The sequence below is a fragment of the Nicotiana tabacum genome, chromosome 7 (genome assembly GCF_000715075.1).
Source record: "Nicotiana tabacum cultivar K326 chromosome 7, ASM71507v2, whole genome shotgun sequence".
NCBI classification, from domain to species: domain Eukaryota; kingdom Viridiplantae; phylum Streptophyta; class Magnoliopsida; order Solanales; family Solanaceae; genus Nicotiana; species Nicotiana tabacum.
This window is the reverse complement of record NC_134086.1, coordinates 177,111,057-177,128,253: the sequence shown is the minus strand read 5'-3', so window position 1 is coordinate 177,128,253 and position 17,197 is coordinate 177,111,057. Positions and strand designations below refer to the sequence as shown.

General features: G+C 37.6%; 1 protein-coding gene across 1 annotated transcript; it reads right to left on the bottom strand.

Annotated features, from left to right (window-relative positions):
- Positions 1–15,744: 15,744 nt before the first annotated feature.
- Positions 15,745–16,579, bottom strand: LOC107776594 (dirigent protein 23-like). The gene has a single exon (XM_016596506.2). The coding sequence runs from the start codon at positions 16,315–16,317 to the stop codon at positions 15,766–15,768; it is 552 nt and encodes a 183-aa protein (XP_016451992.1). The 5' UTR covers positions 16,318–16,579; the 3' UTR covers positions 15,745–15,765.
- Between the last annotated feature and the right edge of the window lie 618 nt (positions 16,580–17,197).

Here is a 17,197-nt window from a genome sequence, read left to right as displayed (position 1 = left end):
TCTTTCCCTATAAGCTCCCCTAGCTTCATCTCACTGGCTCTTGGAAATGCCTAACATTCTTTTTTTTTACTCGGGGCTAGAGTCATACTAAGTTAAATATTTGTCCCTTATAGGATCCCACTGCCTATCTTCTGAAATTTTTGAATATTCCAGTATTCGTATCTGATTGTACTACTCTAGAGTTCACCATCTGGGTGTCTTAGAAGGAGATCTATTACCACATTTGCACCATCTTTCAGAAACGTTAGTTAATGATAACAACCTATCCATAATTTTTTGGTTACTCTAACTCCAACTGGATCCTGATATCCCATCTTTATCTTAAATAATATCTGTTAGCTCCCATAGAACATAACTGAGATGGGTGTGGCCAATTGTACTTACCTTTGTCATTGATGAAGGTACCAAAATGCTTATATTTCTCTGCCTGATTTGAAAATATTGATAATCTTCATTATCTGGGTGCCTCGTACCCCTCTTCACCTTACTTCTTTTACTTGTTAAAATTTGTATCTAGATTCTGAATTCCTCATAGATTTTCACCATATTCGTGAATAGATATCCGTGTCTTAAGGCTCCTTATTAAGAAGCATACACATCTTAGTACATACATGATCTGTTGAAGACCTCATATTTACTCATCATAAGCATGATGTGAAATCGAGTTCCTCTGACTCAACTCTTCCACATCCACATGCAATCTCTTACCAACTGTCTTTGTGGATGTAAGTATCATTGTATTACGACTAAAGTCGAATTTAGGAGTTTGAATTCTTACAACTGAGCTCTACTGCACGATCTAGAGTAAGAAGAAAGAGTGACAGACCTAAATGCCCTGTAGCCTCCTGCTTATAAGTGTGGTGCACAACACACCCATAAACAAGACTCTACTAGACACGGCTTGTAGACTCCCTAGGACAGAACTGCTCTGATACCACTTCTGTCACGACCCAAACCGAAGGGCCGCGACGGGCACCCGGTGCTTTACTCAACCGAGTACCAACGTAACATATCTTTCTTATCATATTATCATGAGTAAATGAGCCAGAAAACCCGTCATGAGATAACAAGAATAAAACATAAGGGAATACTCAACATATGGAGACCCAATATGATATACAAACTTATATATGTGACATACGGGCCTATAAGGCCGACATGACCATTAGTAAACTCGAAACATAGGCCGACAAGGCCATACAAGTATCCATACACCTGACATCTGTCTACAAGCCTCTAAGAGTACATAAAATCATAAAGGTCGGGACAGGGCCCCGCCATACCAATCAATACATATCCAAAGCATACTGACCAAATAGGCAACTCCGGAGCAAGTGGAGTGCACCAACACCTTCGCTGAGCTGATAGCCTACTGGAGGACTGTCAACCTATCAATCGAGACCTGCGGGCATGAAATGCAGCGTCCCCAGGCAAAAGGGTCGTCAGTACGAATAAAGTACCGAGTATGTTAGGCAGGAAAGCATAAACAAGAACAGTAATGTAAAGAGAGAGATATATGAGATACAACCATGTAACATCTGAGTGCCTCTGGGGGTTACTGATATTAAATGCATAATACATATATACACATAAACTTTTTAAAACATTCGCCTCTGTGGGCATCATCATCATCATATCGTACCCGGCCTCAAAGAGGATTCGGTAAAAGCGTACCCGACCATCATAAGGTTCGGTAGAATCGTACCTGGCCACGTGGAGCTCGGTAAAACCCAACTGATCAGTGGCTGCACAATATGTGCCGTACCCGACCGACTATAGCGCGAATAGGTGCCGTACCCGGCCGACTATAGCGCAGCTCGGTAGAGTAAAATAGATACTATATATAATGCATGCTAGACTCATGGAATCATCTTCTAAACCTTTTGGAGTGACTTAAGAACATTATGGACATCCCTACCATCAATATGAACCTTAGTAGGATTTAAGGATCATACACACTTGTTTAGAATAATTTTATAAGGAAAGAACAACATGGACAACCTTAGTTGCTAGGAGTAGAGTCATTATGAAATAGCGTATCGTTTATGTTCATTTCATTTTAGACCATGCCAAAAGAAAGAAGAAAGTGCCTTAACATACCTTAAACCCGTTGAGTCCTTAATCCCTTCCAAGCAACTCTTCAAACAAGTCAACTCAATCTATCATAGTATAAGGAGATTCAAAATCAGTGCTGAGCAAAGGCTAAGTCTATAACTTAAGCTAGTAGCTCGTTTACGTAAATTTGGGCAGCATCTCCCTTGTAACAAGGGCCTCCTCCAATACCATATACCAACAACAATTACCAGAGCAATCCATCAATACATAATTATCAATATCAAGACACCATATAACAACAACAAGTCACAACTACATTACGACGAGCGGCAAGCTCCGATTGGAATCCGTATACCCCTTATCAATCCTTATAGACTTCTTACTTCAACATAAAAGTATAATTAACATGATAATGAAGTCATTAATCAATGATTCCAGCCTTATACCATATATTTATAACAACGAAAATAATCCACAACTTCAACTATCCTCAATTAGCAACTTTATTCACTAGTTCATGTCTAGCCCATCCATTTAACTTAATCAACATCAAGATAACCTTAGGCACAAGCAAGATCACAATATACATACCTTATACAGTAACTTCAAGTCAAAATCCAAGTTATATTCAGTTTACAACAACCCTTAATAGCAATACAACACCATAGAAGTGACTTAAGCTAATCCAAGTATTATCTTGTAGTTTATCATCCTAACAACTTAACCAACATACAAGCAAGCTTAAGCACAATTATTAGGCTGTTATACTCACCTTATACAGCAGTAACAACTTGGAATTTCATCCAAATACAGCCCACAACAATCCTCAATGACAACACAACCTCAAAGAGGTGTTGTTCTTCACTAGAACTAAGTTTTGATGTTGAAATATGGTGTAATCACTTTGGAATCACTTCAAACCCTTGTGGTATATGTTTAGGAGGGTTAGGAGAAGTTTGGAGATGAATTTTAGTTGAAAAATGAGCAAAAATAGGCGTAAAAATCGTTTATAAATTGAAGTAGGTCAACCATCGCCTAAGTGGGTCCCATTGGGAGCTGCTTGCGTAGTCTCGCGAAAACACGAAATATCTCTCTAATCCGATGTCTATTGACAAACGGTTTAATGAGTTAGAAACTAGACTCGTAGACCTTCAATTTGGCAGGTAGAACACCCCATGATTCCAAGTATATTTGGAGAAATTCTCAGATACATTTGACCTAAATTTCAGCAAATTTATGAATGTAACTTGTGATGACCTTTGCCAACTCTTGTTCCACAACTTGCTTGACTTCAAAATGTAGAAAATGAATATCATACGACTAAAATAACTCATACAACCTCCTTATCATGTTAATAACCCTAGTCTCACCCCAAAGTACATGTTATAACATTCAAAACTTGTCGACTTTCGACGAAACTTATTTTCTTCAATTGGTTTAGCTTCTAAGATTTCCAACCCTCTTGGTACTCGTTATTCATGATCTTAAATATTTGTAACCTACAAGGTAACATGATTAACTTACTTTATTTGCTTCCAAATAGAATCTCATTTCCGAGCTTATATCAATGACTTACGATGTACTCTCACGTATGAAAACTTGGGGTGTAACAGACATACCGAAGCTACTGCAACTCTCGGAATTCCATTCTGATCCCTATACCAAAATTTCGCCTAACAACCGGAAATCGCCAAAATATCGATTTCGCCAATTCGAGCCTAAATCTACTACGAGCCTCCAAAATTCATTCTGATCGCACTTCTAAGCCACAAATCACCTCCCGAAGCTAACCGAACCATCGGAACTCACACCCGATCCCTCTAATACATAAGTCAACATTTGATTGACTTTTTTAACTTAAACTCACTCTAAAGAGACTAAGTGTCTCAAACCTTGCCAACTTCTTTCCGAACTCGATCCGACCAGCCCGATACCACAGGATATATATAATTAAAGCATAGCAAAGCAGTAATAGGAAAAACGAAGCGACAACTCATGAGACGACTTGCCGGGTCGTCACACTCACTCTGGTCAAATTCATCGACAATAAATTATGAAATAAAGGGGCAATTGACACTCTCATGATGTGTAACTCGTAATGCAAAGACAGAGAGAAGTATTTGTTAGTAATATGTATTTGTAAAATAATTCTGGAGAATATAAAATAACGTATAAACAGAATTTAAAAACAGAAACAAAATTTTAATCCGAGCCCACTAAATTCACAGTGTTTCCTTAAGGAATTTAATCCCCTCTTAATACCCAAGGTTATGATTATTTCCTCCCAAGATAGAATGAATTACACACTGGTGTAGTGGTACTTCAAACCCTAGTGTTTCAGCGAACACAAAGTTCGGTAGCAAATCACACTTACTGTTGCTTTGTTTGATGTTAAAAGTATGCAGAAGAAGGAGGAGAAACTCAAAAAATCGTATGAAAATTCTGAGAGAATAGACTTGTATTTATAGCCAAAGTTGGGTTGAAATCTGAAGAGGTGCAACTCTTCAGAATGGTTGTTTATGCAAAACGGTCATAGCATAAATGCAATAACATAACAGAAATAGCGTAACAGAAACTGAATGTAAAGACGGGAAAAGTTGCAACTTTTTGAGAAAGAGGCATAGGATAGTGTTAGACGCATACATAAATAATAATTTTTGGGAAAACAAGAAATTAAGAATGGTAATTTTTTTAGAAAACTGGAAAATGTGTTTCCTTGGCAAAGGAAAGTGCCACGTAACCTTGATGACTTGAACACTAAGTTATTCCTTAGACAACTACATCCTCTTTTTCAATTTTCATAACTAAAATTACCTTTTCTCAAAATCGTCGCAAGGATCACTGATTTAATGAAATATTTCTATTTACTAAACGTCTAGCAAAAGTACATTTTCCGGATAGAAAAATCAAGGAGAGAAACGGCAATTAAAGAGAAAAGTGAAATAGGTTCACAAGAAAATCAACAAGTGACAAAGAATACATATGACTTAGTAACATTGTACTCAATATGATAGCATACCCTATATATGATATTACTCAGAAATAGTTATTTGCGGTGGCAACACCCTTAGCTAGCCGGAAAACTGCAAAAATACCGATAACCGGCATCTCTCAGTATTCGTCGAAAATAGGGCTTCGGCCAAGGACACCGAGAGTGCTACCATTGTACTTTCCCTCAGTGAACATAAAGTTGAAACTCATCAACAGATTGAATTCATTTAGAGAAGCTGAGCTCGCAGTTCCCTGGGTTTGACCAATCGTCGTTGAATTGGGCTCCGATCCCGCCGTCACCCGTCAGTCGGTCGTCAAAGATTGCCAATAGGCCAAATGTCGCGGGCGACTGAGAAGTAGAATTGTCCTAGGCTATTTGAACTGCATTTGATTTTTTGCCACTAACTATATCGCGGAGATAGAAATGGAGATTGGTTAAGGTTAGAAATATGCTTTAGAAACTGCTCTCAATATAATTATTTACTGTAGTAATTTAATTTGAAATTTAAATAATTTTGAACTAGTCTTTAGGAGTAAACTAGTCTCTAGAAGTTTGTTACTTTCAGTCGATTTTGTGAATTTTTAGGTCTTTTAACTTAGTATTTCTCTTCTAAATTGTAGTCACGATGCAATAAAATTATATAGAATTTTCAACTTCATTAGAGTTCCTTTTACATCTACTCAAGTATATTCCTTTTATTTTCCTTAGTTTCTTTTATCAAAAACCAACAATTGCTATCAGATCCATCTTCTTAAGGGATCCGAGTAAAAAAAATAATCTTGAAATCGGTTTATTCTGCAGCAGTAAATGATCGTTACAATATGGATTCCAGAGAGTGAAACGAGTTTTTCTCAATTGGCTCCTCCAACCTTTGATGGTGAAAATTACCAACTATGGGCAGTGAGAATGGAGACTTACTTGGAGGCTTTTTAGATCTTTGGGAGACCGTGGAAGAGAATTATGATGTTCTTCCGCAACTTTATTTGCTGAAACTCTAGCCTTTGTTGGAAAAAAAAACAGAAAATCAAAGGCGAATGCAACTTTGTTTGCTAGTGTGTCTGCAATAATTTTCACGAGAGTTATGACTCTCAAATCAACAAAAGAAATTTGAGATTATCTGAAGGAAGAATATACAGGAGATGAAAGAATACGAGGCATGAAGGTGTTGAATTTAATAAGGGAATTCGAGTTATAGAAAATGAAGGAATCTGAGACCGTCAAAGAATACTTAGATCGGTTGATTGGAATTGTTAACAATATAAGATTGCTTGGTACTAAATTTAAAGATTCAAGAATTGCTTATTTTATTTTTGTTACGGTACCTGAAAAATATGAAATGTCCGTAACTACCTTGTAAAATACAAAGGATCTATCAAAGATTACCTTGGCAGAATTGTTAAATATATTGAAGGCACAAGAGCCAATGAGGCTTATGAGGCAAGACGGTATGGTTGAAGGAGCCCTGACAGCCAACCTCAAAATTCAAAGCAAGGGTAACATTGCAAAGAAATATTACCCACCTTGTTAGCACTGTTGCAAAAAAGGTCATCCACCATTCAAATGTTAGAAGAGGGAAGATGCAAAGTACAAAATTTGCAACCAAATTAGTCATGAAGCTGTAATTTACAAAGGCAAATCTCAAAAGCATGAAGCAGATGCCCAAGTCGCCAATGAAGAAGAAGAAGAAGATCATTTGTTTGTGGCAACTTTTCTTTCAATTAAGAAATCTGATTTTTGGATAATTGATAGTGGTTGTACAAACCACACGACATATGATATAAATCTTTTCAAAGAATTCACGTATATGGGAAATAAGATAGTCAGAATTAGGAATGGTGATTATATTCTTGCTAAAGGAAAAGGAACTGTTGCAATCGCAACAAATTTAGGTACTAAGAAAATTTTAGATGTTCTTTATGTTCCTGATATTAATCTAAATTTATTGAGTGTTGGACAACTAATGAAAAATGGATTTAAAGTATTCTTTAAAGATAAATATTTTTTCATTTATGATGCAACTGGACTTGAGATTTTAAGGGTTAAAATGAGAGGTAAAAATTTCTCATTAGATCCAACAAAAGATGAAAAATGGAGCCAAAAGAATCTACAAAGTGCAGATAATCCTCCAACTGAAAACATATGTGAAAATGAGGTACAGAAGAAGTTGTCAACATTTTGGGAAAAACAAAATATGGAAGAAAGTTGACAAGCCTCAAGGCAAAATACAAATCTGAAAGAAAGTTGATATTCCTCAAGGCAAAATGCAAATGAAGCCAAAAAAAGAGCCAACTTATTTTATTGACAAGCATGATTTGCAACAAAAATTGAACTCAATTTACTGCAAGTACAAAGATCAGTTGGCAGATTTACGTACAAAGTCGATTCCAAGTAAAGGTTTACAAGACATAAATTTAGAATTTGCAGCTTCAAAAGCAAGGAAAAGTGTTAGAAATATGCTTTAGAAGGTGCACTCAGTAAAATTATTTTATTGTTTCAGCTTAAGAGTTATTTAGTGCAGTAATTTCGTTTGAATTTTAAATAATTTTGAACTAGTCTTTAGGAGAGAACTAGTCTCTAGGAATTTGTTATTTTCAGCCAATTTTGTGCTGATTTTTAGGTCTTTTAGGTTAGTATTTCTCTGATAAATTGTAGTCAAGATGCAGTGAAATTATATAAAATTTTCAACTTCAGTTCTTTAGAGTTCCTTTTACATATATTCCAGTATATTCTTTTATATTTTCCCGTCATCTTCCCCTGTTTCCCCTGTTTCCCTTTGGAACTAGTTTTCAACTGCTTTGGGTTCTTGCATAATGCCATAAGCCACCGACATGAAAATGACAATGGAGAACGATAGGATTTGGGTTAGCTGTACCATATTCTCTTCTAAGTGAGTTTTGTTTTCAAAATTCACTTTCTTAACTAAGAAATCACAACATGTAAATTATGAATATAGGTGAAAGTTCCCGTTGACAAGTGAAAAGTATATATATAACCCTACTTTTGTGTGGGCTGGAGCAATATTAGTTTCCAAAGACATATTCTTCACATTAGGGTTCGAATAACTGCATTAAGGTACTCCCTCTATTCCAATTTATGTAAACTTATTTCCTTTTTGGTCCGTTCCAGAAAGAATGAACCCTTTTTAAATTTGGTAACAATTTAACTTAAACTTACAATTCTACCCTTAATGAGAAGCTTTTATAACCACACAAATACTCTGGGGCCCATTTGGACTTGTTTAGAATCATAAATTCTAAAAATCTTTATTTTTTTCTTAAACTCCATGTCCAGTCAAACACGTTCACATAAATTGGAACGAAGGGAGTAACAGATATACTGGCACATACAGTAGCACCTCACGGGGCGGCTTTGACCTTTAGACTTGATGAAAAGGCACATTCAGTTTATTGGTAGGGTCGTTTGGGACTTTGACCCTTGACATTTGGCGAAATTTGTTACTCTCATTTGTTAAAGTTTATGAATCTATTTTTTTTGTTCAAAAAAGAATGATTCCTTTCTAAATTTGATATTAGTTTAGCTTAAATTTATAATTTCACCCTTAATAATAAGTTTTTATAACCACATAAATACTCTGGGCCCTTTTTAAATTTGTTTTGGACCACAAATTTTAAAAGTATTCATTTCTTTAAATTTCGTGTTCAATTAAACAAGTTCACACAAATTAGAACGAAAGGAGTAGTATACATGCATTAGAAAAAAACAAAAGCAACTAAAGATAAAGGAAAAAAAAGGATGTCGATGATTGAACTTCATGATATAGAGCTATGATTTCTGGTTCAGCTTTGAGCTTTCTTTGCATTCATGGAAACGCTTCTAAAGTTAGACACAATTACTCTTATTTGAATTTGTAGAGACATGCCAAGTGCCAACCTATAAAAATTGGCGAACCTAGAAATTTTGTAAAAGTTGTTGAAGGTTTAATATATATTCATAAAAAGTAATTTTTGACCTATATATAGTAGTATAATTTCTTAAATACTCAGTATAATTTTTTAATGCATATAGTTTCGCCCCTACCGATAATTACTTACGTACGTAGAAAGTCATTGGAGGTTGCCAAATAAATTCATTTCAAATTGGAAAAAGAAGAAAGGAAGCTTATAATATAGAGTACATAAAAGGAGGTTGCCTTTTGTTTTATTTTGTCTAGGATGAAATATTCGACTTGTGACCTACCTCGAAGGTAAGAGTGGCAAACGGGCGGATCGGATCGGATATGGTTTGGGTCGAAAATGTATAATGAAAAAATAGATAAATTATCCTATCAGACCCATATTTAATACGGATAAAAAACGGATTAATCGGAGGATAATATGGGTTAACGGATTAACCGTATTATCCATGACTTCTTGCATATGATCAATTTTGGGAGAATTCTTTGTCTCCCTAATTTGAGAAACCCCCAATTTGAGACTTTACAAATAGTATAAAAGTTAGGCCCGTCGGTTATCCATTGGTTATCCATTTTCTAAATGGACAATATGATTCTTATCCATATTTGATCCGTTTTTAAAAAGTTCATTATCCAACCCATTTTTTAGCGAATAATATGGATAGTTAACTATTATCTTTTAAACATTTTGCCAACCCTACTCGAAGGGAAGCTTACCGATTCAAATGTTAGATGCGGCACAATCATGCATATTGCTGCATTCCTTTATCATGATTAAGTGATATATATTCTTAAATTAATTTGTGACTCTTATAATTAGGTTGGTTGATTTGATGTAAACACTCATAAGAGTAAGCATTTATCGTTGAGGTATTGTTGTGCATATGCATTGATTGTGTGTTATTGGCTAATGACTAATCCCATACTTTTAGTTTCTACAATTAGTTTGATCTTTGATAATACTATATACGGTAGAAATCGAGGCTACCCGATTTCGTGAGCTCGAGGGTCATTTCGAGAGCGAGATCGAAAAACACTAGGAGCAAGCCCGATTGGAGGCTTCGAAGATAAAGATGTCCGATGAACATCGAGGCCGAACGTGACCGGCCTCGGATAATGCCGTTACGAGTTTGTAACAGAATGAGCAAGATCCCCGCCACGTCCCCTAAATCATGGCGTAAATCCCAGGACAAATTTGTACGAATCCGTACTAGCCGGTTAGACAGATGTCCCAATAAGATTCTTTACTGTAAATAGAAATGTACCTTATTTAGGGTTCCTCTATTATATAAAGGGGACTCCAATCATTTGTAACACAATCTAATCATAAGCAAAGAATATACTATCCTGTTTTTCTCTCTTACTGTTCATTAGAATTGTCTTTTACATTTATCGTTCTTACTTTGTTGCTCTTAGTTCATCTCGAGGTCACTAAGCTCGAGGTCACCTTTCTTAAGTAACATTGGTTTGATTCATTTATTTCTTTCATTTTTACTTCATATTTCATGATTATTAATTGGTATTGCACTAAATCACATATCTTTAAAACCTCAAATCAAGTTTAATTGTTACTCATATTTTCGAGGTAAATAGTTTGGCATCCACCGTGGGGCTAAAGATAAAGTGGTTATTTCAGTACTGATTCTGATAACACACGTTATTTTTACACTTGTTCTTGTCAAAGATTCTTTGTTTTCAGGTTAAAACATGTCAAACTCAAAAAATCCTCCCGTGCACGGCGATGACGGTCTTAGATTTCATGGGGAAAACGAAAATGTAGCTGTTCCGGGAACCGGTATACCACCAATTAACTCTGGAGAAGTGCCAAATGTGGAACCAGTCGATGTTAGTTCACACATTGCTTTAAATGCGGATTTAGGCGCAGACCCCGAGGGAAGTGTACGTAGGGAAGTCAGATCTGGTGGCCAAGGAACATAAGGTACAGGAAACGGGGAATCAACCTTCAAGTAATATTAGAGATGCTACAAGCTCAACAGATTTCCATCGCTCAACTTCAAAGTTAGAATAAAACTCTAAATGTGGTCGAACCAGGGAACACTCGACATACTGAGCTGGTGCCGGAGGGATCAAATGGTAATGGCTCGGGGATTGACCCCATAATTATGAAGATGCTCGAGGAACTCACCAAGAGAATCGAGTCCGGGGAAAAAAGATCGAGGATAATGACAAAAAATGGAGACTTATAACTCCCGTGTTGATCAAATATCGGGGGCATCCCCGATCTTAGAAGGGCTAGATTCTAAAAAGTTCATGCAAAGACAATTCCCCCTAGTGCGGCTCCGAAGCAAATTCCCAAAAAGTTCTGTATGCCCGAGATTCCCAAGTATAATGGAACGACCGATCCGAATGAACACGTCACCTCGTATATGTGCTCCATCAAAGAAAATGACTTGGAAGATGACAAAATTGAATCCGTACTACTGAAAAAGTTCGGGGAGACTCTGTCCAAGGGTGCCTTGATATTGTATCATAACTTACCCCCTAATTCTATTGATTCGTTTGCTATGCTTGCAGATTCTTTTGTAAAAGCACATGCCGGAGCCATTAAAACAACGAGGAAGTCAGACTTTTTCAAGGTAAGGTAGAAAGAAAACAAGATGCTCAGGGAATTCGTATCTCGATTCCAAGCACAGAGAATGGATTTGCCTCAGGCCACCGATGACTGGGCCATTCAAGCTTTCACTCAAGGTCTCAACACTCGGAGTTCTATAGCTTCACATCAATTGAAACAAAGTTTGCTCGAGTACCCGATTATCACTTGGGCCGACGTACATAATTGGTACCAATCGAAGATTAGAGTCGAAGGATTCCTTTGGGGTCCGTTTATCCTAGCAGGCCCATGGGTATGATCAAAGGGGATGTCGATTGAGAACAGAGGTCGAATAGAGATCGATATCAACTGTACAACGGAGACCATAGAGGCAGCGGGTATGGGCGAAGCTTCGCACAAAACGAGAGGAGAAATGGTCGAGGTCAAAATTCACGAGGGCCTGATGTCGAGGAAGATCACATTAAATATCCAAAATACGAATAAAGGTACTACCCCACTTCAACTCTCTCTATTTTTTCGACTAACACTTGCAAGCTATCGACAAGGATCGACATGCAGCTTTGAATCTTAAAGCACGCGTTGCACTCTTTTTTTATTGGACCGGTTTTTATCCCAAAGGGGCTTTTCCGACAAGGTTTTTAATGAGGCAACCATTGTTCGTGCTAACTTAGAGCAGTTCAACGGTATCGCCTACACTATTGGTGGAAAGGTATGAAGAGGGATGTCGCTGAGTATGTGGCTAAATGCTTAGTGTGCCAGCTGGTTAAGGCTGAGCACCAGAGACCAGCAGGACCCTTTTCTGAGTGTTAAAACGATAGACTTTTCTTTCGCCAATGAATTGGATCCGCCAGTTCCCTGAGATAAGCTTCGAGATCTGGGAGGCATTACTTTCGAATGTCCACTTTGTTGCAAGGAAGTTACTTCATGACAATAGGGCCTCGATAGGAAAATGTTGTAAGGGTCAAATGGTCAGATGAGCCGTGCCCATATAGATTACTCGAGCTTTAACATCATGTATAATAGTCTATTGAGAGAAGTATTTTTCCTTGCCGATATCTCATGCTTTTAGAAAAAATTTCTATTTTATACTCTCTATTTATTGTGTAAACAGGCTTAAGGGGCCAATCACAACGGAAGTTCAAACTGCTAACATTTCTAGACCATAAGACCTTAAAGGCGATCCTCGATTTTACGGGCCACGGCCACCCCACTCGGGGACTGACTCTTCGGTCAAGCTCTAAGTAAAACGGAAGATAAGCCCGAAGGGCAAGTTCCGAACTAAAAAGGCTACGGCCAAGTTAACGCAGGTCGGGAGCATCCGAAATTGTAACAAATACAAAAGCCCAAAGGCTATCTTAACCAGAGTTCGAGCAATCTCTCATTCGGGGACTATCTACGAAGCCTAATGGTTAACTTACTTCGAGTTTGAGCAAATTCTCACTCGATCATAAAAGCCCAAGGGCTATCTTAACCCAAGTACGAGCATACCTCGAATGCTCGGGGACTACCTACTCGATCTATCCAAGTTCGAAATCATAAGACCACAAAGAGGCACCCCCCGATACACAGGCCAAGGCCATCATACTCGGGGACTAACTTTTCGGACAAATTCGAGAGGCTATCGAGAAACAAGTCCGGGAGACATACCCAAAGGCTATGGCCATAGTAAAAGGCTACGACCATATTAAAAGGTTACGGCCATATTAAAGACTACGGTCATGTAAAAGGATACGACCGAAATAATGCGGCTCGGAGACGTCCGACTTCCGCCATAAATTATAGGCCTTCAAATACTTCGAAAAATCGGTTAAACTCGGGTACCCTCGGCAAAAGCAAAAAAGGGCTTCGATAAAATCAGCCCTCAAATAATTTAAAGGCTTCGATAACATTAGCTTTCGAAAAATCCTCAAAAGGCATTAACATAAAGGATTCTGATCGATTGAACCCTCGAAACCAACGGGTACAAAAAACACATGCTAAGGCATAAAGAAATTTTCACTAAGTCTTTTAGCCGAAAAGAGGGAAAAATTATAGCCGTCTTAGAGGCTGAATTGGCCTAACTTAAAGAGCTTAAGGGCCGATCTAAAAGAGCCTAAGGGCCAATATAAAAAACCTAAGGGCTAACTTTACTTTGAGTTCGAGCAAATCCTCACTCGACTATAAAGCCTTAGGGCTATTTTCATTTCGAGTTCGAGCAAGTACTCACTCGACTAATAAGCCCAAGGGCTACCAGATTTCAAGAAAATTCTCACTCGAGGACTATCTATGAAGCCTAAGGGCTAACTCTATTTCGAGTTAGAGCAAGTCTTCACTCGATCATAAAAGCCCAAGGGATATCTTAACCCGAGTCCGAGCAAACCCTCATTCGGAGACTATCCATAAAGCCTAAGGGCTAACTTACTTCGAGTTTGAGCAAATCCTTACTCGACTATAAGCCTAAGGGCTATTTTCATTTCGAGTTCGAGCAAGTATTCACTCGACTACTAAGCCCAAGGGCTACCCGAGTTCGAGAAAATTCTCACTCGAGGACTATCTATGAATCCTATGGGCTAATTTTACTTTGAGTTCGAGCAAATCCTCGCTCGACCATAAAGCTTAAAGGCTATTTTCATTCCAAGTTCGAGCGTGCACTCACTCAACTATCAAGCCCAAGGGCTACCTTACCTCATCGACTGTTGAGCCTAAGAGCTACTCAAACTCAAGTTCGAATGGTCGTTTGAGGACCATTGATCAGAAACGTTCGAGGAAAGAACTTATTGTCGGTCATTACCATCTCAAACTTTGGACATTCAAAAAGAGTTTTATGCTAAGGCGCTTTGACCCGCACAAAAGGGTAACAGATTCAGAAGCCATGGAAGGAAAATGGCTTTATATAAACCTTTTACAAGAGCCATAGATCACGATCAAGAGTTCCTCGCTAGGGCCGATCGACCTCAAAAACAAAAAATTACTAAGAGCACGAAACGTAAGCGGCACGGTCCTTATTGGTGGAAGTGTATTCGCCCTAAGAATCTTCCCCGCCGTCGGACTCACTAAAAGTTCTCGGAGTTTTCCTCGAGAAAGGCCAACTTCCAAGCTTTCGTTTCTTTAGTCGCTTGCGTTACGATGATGATGTCATTGCAAATCAGGATAAAAATCAAGGACTCAATTCATTTATTGTCGTTATACTCTAAGAAACGCGGGGACTATCTGTATACGGTAGAAATCAGGGCTATCCGATTTCGTGAGCTCGCGGGTCACTTTGAGAGCGAGATCGAAAAACACCAGGAGCGAGCCCGATGGGAGGCTTCGAAGATCAAGGTGTCCGATGAATATCGAGGCCGAACGTGAGCAGCCTCAAGATAATACCGTTACGAGTTTGTAACAGAATGAGCAAGATCCCCGCCACGTCCCCTAAATCATGGCGTAAATTCCGGGACAAATTTGTACGAATTCGTACTAGGCGGTTAGACAGTTGTCCCAATAAGATTCTTTACTGTAAATAGAAATGTACCTTATTTAGGGTTCCCCTATTATATAAAGGGGACCCCAATCATTTGTAACACAATCTAATCATTGGCAAAAAATATACTATCATACTTTTCTCTCTTAATGTTCATCAAAATTGTCCTTTACATTTATTGTTCTTACTTTATTGCTCTTAGTTCATCTCGAGATCACTAAGCCCGAGGTCACCTCTGTTGAGTAATATTGGTTTGATTCAGTTATTTCTTTCATTTCTACTTCATATTTCTTGATTATTAATTGGTATTGAACTAAATCACATATCTTTAAAATTACAAATTAAATTTAATTATTACTCGTATTTTCGAGATAAACAAATACAATTGCAAATACCTTTGAACAAACAAATATTTGCAAATACTGAAGTATTGTTTAGAGTCCGACAGATAAAAATGTTAAAGGGGGTAAGCACCTCAACATTGACATCGAGTTTTCTTTTACAAATTAATAATTGTCTTTTTCTTCTTTTTTCAACTCCATCTATTTTTACCTACCCTTTAATAAAAAGTCCAGAAGTAGTTGACCAGCTTCAACTAAGACGCTGTCGCTGTGCATCAATCATATACTTTAAGAAATTATTGGTTCGGTTATTTTTGTTCAAGTACTTCAATTTCTTTATTGCTCACACATCAATCTCATTCCAAAAAGGCAAAATTAGGCAAGAAAAAATTTAAGAACTAGACTAAATGCATACAGACTAGTTGCATCTATAAGAAAAACAAAAAGAGATCAAATATATGTGACAATGGTAACATTATAGCCAACAATAGCATCACCATTAGGATTCGCCGAATAGGTTTGAGCAATAGCATACCCACGAGCCAACCGGAATAGACCGGTCCCACCAACAATAGCCATTTCACGAACCGGGTTCATTGCCGGGTTCAAGCTTAGCAGGCTAAACGAACTACCTTGGTAAATACCATCTGTGAACCCATAGTTGAGCACCATGATAAGGCCCAAATCAGTTTGACCAGCTGACCCGTAAAGACCACGGGCTCGGCCCAATAACTTTGAAGTTGGGTCTGGTCCAATAGTAAGTGGATCATCAATCATAAGTAAAGCCCCAAATATTGTAGCCGAATTGTTGGTCTCAGCTGCTTGGGCTATCCTGACTGCACTTGGATTGGATCCACTGAGTTTATCATGAAAATAGAATTGAAGAGTTGTTACTACTTCTTTGCCTGATTCTACCCTCTTGGCCCATGACTCTTGGTCTTGTCCTTCAGCCCATCCAAATATTATCACTAACAATATGACAAGTAGAGCAACCCTTTCCATGGCCCAATTACTTGCTAGATGTCAATTTTATGGATGAATAAGCGTAACAGAAATCAAAAAATCAATTACAAGAGGACGGCGAAGATCTGACTTATGATGAGGAGCCGGTGGCCATTTTGGACAGACAGGTTCGAAAAACGAGATCGAAGAATAAAGAAGAACAAAAAAGGTACAAAAGGGCAAGATCAAAAATTGAGCTATTGGCTTGCTAAGTACTTGTGTGCAACACAAAAATCAACTAGGATATGTTGAGGGGATAGTGCTTTTTATAAGAAGGGTTGGGAGATTAGTTATAAATTAAAAGCCTTTTTTGACTTTTAAATAAATCAAGCAAACTACATTGCTAACTAATCTGGTCCCACTTAAAGGTTAGAACCTTTATTGAACTCTTGAGAAAGAACAAAAAACAAACAAAAAAATTCCATATATTGAGCATAAAGTCAAGTTAGGATTCTAGAAGTTTTAGCATCTTTAGTCATGCATTGGTTTGCCAACACAAAAATCGACAAAAATATTTTTCAAATCCTATATATTTCAAAGTTTTAAATATATGAGCCAAGTTTTGTCAAGTATACTAGGAGCAGGTGAGGAGAAAAAAAGATACTAGGAGCAGGTGGGATGGAGAAAATTGTTGTTAGAAATTTAATTAAATAGGATTTACATCCAAAATTGTACTTAACTTGTCCGTTGTTATAATGAGTGTTTCCGTATCTCTTTGGCGCCAAAGTCACATTATTTGAAATTTCTGGACTAATAAGATTTGGTTGCTTTTGTTGCTTCAACTTTTTGTCTTATATTTTTGGCCAAGAATTTTTTTTTTTTTTTTGATTTGGTTCTTTTTCTCTATCACCTTCTGTTTGCCCTTAAACCCGATAACAAT

Coding starts and splice junctions, on each gene's coding strand:
- LOC107776594 (XM_016596506.2), bottom strand. CDS start 16,317: ATGGAAAGGGTTGCTCTACTTGTCATATTGTTAGTGATAATATTTGGA.